General features: G+C 41.5%; 1 protein-coding gene across 2 annotated transcripts in view; it reads left to right on the top strand.

The window, feature by feature from the left end:
- The first annotated feature begins 917 nt into the window (after nucleotides 1-917).
- The window catches only part of hip1 (huntingtin interacting protein 1), a 51,377-nt gene continuing 46,227 nt past the window's right edge, over nucleotides 918-6,067 (top strand). For both annotated transcript variants that reach the window (XM_007564159.2, XM_016677413.1), the window contains exon 1: nucleotides 918-1,268. In XM_007564159.2, coding sequence (XP_007564221.1) covers nucleotides 1,137-1,268 — 132 coding nt within the window. In that variant the 5' untranslated portion in view covers nucleotides 918-1,136. The remainder of the gene's footprint in view (nucleotides 1,269-6,067) is intronic.

The raw sequence follows: 6,067 nt of genomic DNA, 5'->3' as shown, positions 1-6,067 counted from the left end.
AATTGTGAAAAATAATTAACATATGAATAATATAAAGCCATTTAACAAAATCTCAATTGAAATGTTTAACAGAATTTTTGTCATTATTTAAAAGCCCACTTTATTTAGGCAGATATTGACCACAGATTATCATCTCCTGTACTGTACAGTGTCTTTGAAAAGTAATCACACCTCTTCAACTTTTTCCCTTTTTACATCACCACAAACCTCAGTAGTTTTAATGTTATTTCATATTATGGACCAACTTAAAGTTGTGCATATGTGTGAAGTATATAAGTAGACACTGTTTTGCTTTTGTAAATCATTCAACTGTATTCAGGCTGCTTTAACACTTGTTTTTAAATGTGATTTGATTTATCAAACCACCTAGTGGTGTCAAACTCCAGTCATCAAGGGCCGGTGTCCTGCAGTTTCTAGATGTGGCACAGGTACAAAACGCTGGAATGAAATGGCTTAATTACCTCCTCCTTGTGTAGATAAGTTCTCCAGAGCCTTGCTAATGACCTAATTATTCTACTCAGCTGTGATGCAGCAGAGGCACATCTAAAAATTGCAGGACAGCGGCCCTTGAGGACTGGAGTTTGACACCCTAAGAAGACTTAAGACTGAGGCTTGTTTATATCACTGTCAGTGTAAAAAAAATAAATAAATACAAAACACAATTTCCTGCCATATTTATTTTGAAATATTCATTTGTATATTTAGAGAAAAAAAAAAAAAAAACATCATTGAAAAAAAAAAATACAAAACACAATTTCCTGCCATATTTATTTTGAAATATTCATTTGTATATTTAGAGCTTTTAACATTTAAACTTTATATTTCATTCCTTGACCGCACATCGTGTTTTGGCTTGCGTGAGCTCTTATTTTGAAACGTATAAAACAGGAAGTGGTGTCCTGTTGTAAGCCCGGTGACTTTCTTTTGGTGCGGGTCTCGCTGCTGCTGCTGTCATTGACTGGAAGGCAGAAAGTGCTCCAGTGAAAACGGGACGGGGAGTCCTCCACAGCAGCATGGACGGCTGCCCGCCATAGTTCCTGCTGCCCGGGTTGTACTTCCCACAGCCTCGACCGTTTAGTCGGCGGAGAGTTTTGTCTTATTTTTCTGGTTTCCAACCCGTGTGAGCGTGTTTTTTTATGTTGCAACCCGCAATGGATCGAGTGAAAAGCTCCATGCAGCAAGTCCCCAACGCTATCCCCAAAGTGATCCGTCGGACTGGAGGGGCCAACAGCCTGGAGCTGGAGAGGGAAAACTTTGAGAGAGGGCAGGTAGGAAGAAACTCGGAGACGGGAATCTGCTGTGGGGCTGGATGAACGCGTGGGAAGCATGGATGGATGGAGGAGGTCCCATCTGGGAGCCGCTTTATTTGTGCTGTTTCTGGGAGGAGGAGGATTAATAATAGCAGTCATGTCGCGCTGTCTGTTGTCAGCTCAGTTAATAAACCTGGCTGTGATGGTGAAAAGAGAAATTACTCCCACTCATGTTCAGTCAGTTCACCCCACTGTCTGTGTTTGAATCCTCATTGTTTTTCGCGTGTGTGTGAAAGCAGACACAAATGGATGCACTGTACAACAAAAGAGCTGTTGAAATGTGGGTCAATGGCCTTTTGAATTCAGATAACGGTGCGTTGGAGCTTATCTGGTGTGTGTGTGTGTTAAGGAACAGGAAGGAGCTGGAGTACCAGGAAGCTGGATCATGTACGTCAATTATGGAAGAAGCTATGATGTCCATGCTACATGGAGAACAGAGCATCTGTGGGTCTCAAACTCCAGTCCTCAAGGGCCGCTGTCCTGCAGTTTTTAGATGCAGGACAGCATCTAAAATGGCTTAATTACCTGGCTTAATGGACTGAAATGGCTTAATTACCTCCTCCTTGTGTAGATAAGTTCTCCAGAGCCTTGCTAATGACCTAATTATTCTACTCAGGTGTGTTGCAGCAGAGGCACATCTAAAAGTTGCGGGACAGTGGCCCTCGAGCCTGGAGTTTGAGACCACTGGCTTAAAGCGAATCAGATAGCTATACTCTACTTGATCTTATGAGATCTACTTTGCATGACCTGCTCTCCCAGTTAGCAGTAGATGCTGTGAAACCATTCAGAGTCAGACCTGCTGGTGTGTTTTGGATCTTATTCCTGCTGTGCAACCCAACTGTGATTCTCAACCCAACTGTGATTGCCAGAGAGCAGAAGATCCTGGTTCTGAAGCCCAGGGCCATCGCAGAACCACCACCCTGCTAGGCAGTCGGCATAACGTTATTCTTTTGAAATAACCAGATCTAACCAGATCTAACAAGATGCATGCATCCTACACAGCTACACTTCTGTCTCATCATATAATGTTTACCATGAAAACTCCAATGGAGGCAATTTTTTTTACCCAGTCGAATGATGAACTCTGATCTTAAACTGTAGTAAGTGAGACCTGCTGTGATTTAGACTTTTTTTTGTTTTTTGTTTTGGTTTCTCCTGTGACCTCTGGGTGAATCATTGATGCACTCCTGGGAGTAATTTTGATAAGACTTGCTTCTGAGAAGATTCGCTGCTGTTCCATGTAAGGGTGGGTGATTTGGACTCAAAATGGTCTCATCATGAAAAATATGATAAAATTCATGATGCTGCAATCTTTGGTGACAAAGGATTGTTGGACTGTGTGGATCCATACAGTCAGAGCGCAGCAAACTATTCTTGAAATACTTTATCAGACTACTTGATTACTCCAGTTACATGATGCACTGTACTTGTACCACTTTTCAGCACAGAATATTTAACTTTAAGTTTATTTTCAAATTGATTTATATTTGTTTTTAGGTTTGCGAACACCCTTAGTTTTTACCATTATTACAATAAATCTCAATTATTTTCATAGTACCAATTTTTAATTGTGTATCTCTAATTCAGTTTTTCACACTGTGAATAATGAATGGTTTGCTCAAGACCCAAAAACCTTAGTTTCCAACTCTTTCCTTACTGATGGATGTCACTGACCTCATACTCATCTGATCTCTTCAGATCAGAGTTTTTTACCTTTTTAGCCTCCTTCATGTTGTCAGACGTGCTCTGTTTAAGTGAGTAATCATGAATTCGGCTCAGGTTTCTAAAAAAAAGAAGTGGGTAGCAAAAATATATTCACGATTTAACAAGGATGACAATTACTTTTTCAGAGCCCTCTGTCTGCATCAGGCCTCCCTTCCTCTCTTCAGACCAGGCACGTTAGTTGGGGAGAAAGTAGGTCAGATGAATCCATGTAGCCAAACTGCAACAACAGTGCTGCAACATGCTTCTCCTACCCAGTCCTGTCAGCGCTTCCTGAATGTGCTTCAGCAGGTTTTTATTTTGGCAACTGCAGATCTGTGATTGCAATCAATTTACAATGTCAGCCCTCTCCTAGCGCTCCGTCTCCCGTCCCTGCACCTGAGGGGATGGAAGCTGCTCGGATTAGAGGAGAGGAAAGGGAGCAGGGTTGGCTTTAAGTGTCCTGAGTCAAGCTTGTGTCAGTAGGTCACTTGCCAAGCTCCTGAGATCACACCATGTGGACGTGTGATGAGCTCATCAACTTTTATGTAGCAGGTTAGAAAGACGATAGCAAGACGACCAAAACAGATCTCCTGTTACTTGGTAATTTCTCACAATTTATCATCTTTTATTTATTTGACTAATAAGCTCAGTTTTCTCTTTTAAGTCATTAAAAATTAAAATGTTTTCTTTCGTGTCTCCCATAAAGAGGTAGTTTTTGTCCTTATTCATTCTTGTGGTTAATGTCTAACTGAGGGTTTGCAGCGGCGCTAGGAGGTGGAGGAATCAATGGATCCGCCGTCTACTCCACTGTGGATCAGTGAGATAATCTTATGTGATCTGTTGTGCTCCAAAGCTGCCTGAATCTGCTGGGTCGCAGGCTTTCACCTACAATATACAGCGCCTTTTACAGGGATCCATATCCTTTAAGTGTTAGACATATTTTCACATTACAACCTTCAACCTCATGTATTGCGATTTTGTGTTTTAGAGCAATAGAAAGGATACTTTTAAAATTTGGTCTTTGATTTGACACCCAAAAATGAAATGAATTGTCTTCAGAAGTCACCCAATCCCTCCATATGTTCTGTGAGGTTTGCTTGAAAATTAGTGAACAAACGACATCACGACCAAGAAACGCAGCAAATGGATCAGGGATGAGGTTGTGGAAAGATTTAAAGCAGAGATAAGTTGGAAATGAATATGTCAAGTTTGAACATGTCGCAGAGTACTGCTCAATCTACGATCGGCAAAGAAAAAATGCAAACCTGAAAAACTACTGCGCCCACCTATCCTCCATCTGGGATTTCTCCCATTGAGCTGGATTTCTACGGTTGGGTTTTAACTGAGCCAATCAACAAACGGAAGGGGGAGTTGAACGATGATTTTAGAATTGCAGTGTGCGTACAAAGAGATGTAGTTTGGCAATGACAGCAGAGTAAGTGAATGAAGCCACTCAATTCGTGTTGGTCACACTTCCCAATATTGAGCAATTAAAATTGTAGCAAGATGAATGTTTAAGACGGTTTATTTGCTGACCATGAAGTCATGGCCTTACTCTCCGCTGGGTTGTTTACAGGGAGCACAACTTTCGGTAAGCTTCATAGAGCCGGTACATTACGGCCAAATGTTAGCAGTTGGGTAAAATCAAATCCAGTCGTTTAAAACTTTAACAAAGTCCACCTCTCTAGCAAGCAATCGTTTCTCAATAACCGAAGTAAAGCGTAGAAGCAGGGGCTGTTTTCTACTAGGCTAGCTTACACCCAAACTGACTCCCAGACCAGTAATAACTCAGAAGTGTATGCTAACGCTGAAGACAATACTTGTGAAAGAGAGAATTAAAAAAGCTATGCCTCCTTTTTTCTTCAACTTAAGTTATTTTCTTCTTTTTAATGTTGTCATTGCCATGTAGCAAAAATGTGAAGTGGGTGTGAATCACTTTAAGGAGCACTGAGAAAATTGCCAAACTTTGTTGTGGCTTTTCCTATCCTCACCTGTTTTATGAAGGAATGCTATGACTCTTTATCTGTTTTTACTACTCATGTTTTAGTCTATTAAGAGGGGGGAAAAAAAACACAGTAAATCAAACACTGATTGTCCTTTAAATCTTTTGCCGCATAAAACACCCATTCTGGGAACTACACGCCTATCTCTCAGAGTTGGGTAAACAACCGTGGGGTGTTTGAAATCCTCTTTGTCATGGAGTCCATGCCGGGTTATAAAAAGCTTAAACCAGGAAAGCCAGATAGCACTCACTTGCTTTTAATGATAGGTTTAGCCCTGTAATAGCAGCTGCCTCTCTAATTTAAGAGTTTAGAAGATATTTAATGTTTAATGTCACTGCATGTTTTGGTTTTTGCTTCAGATTTTATTCCCCCTTGAGAAGCACAAATAACAAGCTAGTATTGTACGCCGCTGGTTTTTTATTTTACAGCCTTTATCTCTCTGCTCCAGAACGTGAGGGATGCCAGCTCCCAGACTGGCTGGGTAGGCGGTAATCTCTGGAATGATATGGACCATAATTAGTGCTTCTGGGAAAACTTCTGGGGCACCATTTGGGCTATGGAGCGTGAGCCGCTGAGCGACACCATATTGTATGTTGCATAATTAAGGATTTAAATTTAGACAGCCTGACTTCTTCTTCCCATGTTGGCTGGCCATACTGAGGGCAACACTGCCTGTTTTAGAATCAAGTGTCTGTCTGTGTACGGCCAAGTCTCCCAATCTCATTAAACTGCCAATAATCAGGCTGATTTACAAATGTTTTAAGCCAAAAAAGAGGAAGTTCAGCAAGTTCTGTTCAGTAATCTAGCAGCTATGTTGTCCATGGAAGGAGCATTTCCACAGGATCCAGACACGATCTGCACTCAGACTGCTGGGTTTTTTTTTTTTTTTGTTTTGTTTTTTAAATCATCCTGTCCACTCTACCTCAACCCCCATCCAAGTCCCTCATTGTCTCGAATCCTCTTCGCCGCCTCCTCCACATCCTGCAATTCACGACGCCGGGAGGCAATGGAGGAATTTCCGCATACACGAGGTGCGGGCTCGGTTAAACG

This window comes from Poecilia formosa, unplaced genomic scaffold (assembly GCF_000485575.1).
Source record: "Poecilia formosa unplaced genomic scaffold, Poecilia_formosa-5.1.2 Scaffold155, whole genome shotgun sequence".
NCBI lineage: Eukaryota > Metazoa > Chordata > Actinopteri > Cyprinodontiformes > Poeciliidae > Poecilia > Poecilia formosa.
This window is presented reverse-complemented; position numbering and strand designations above follow the sequence as displayed.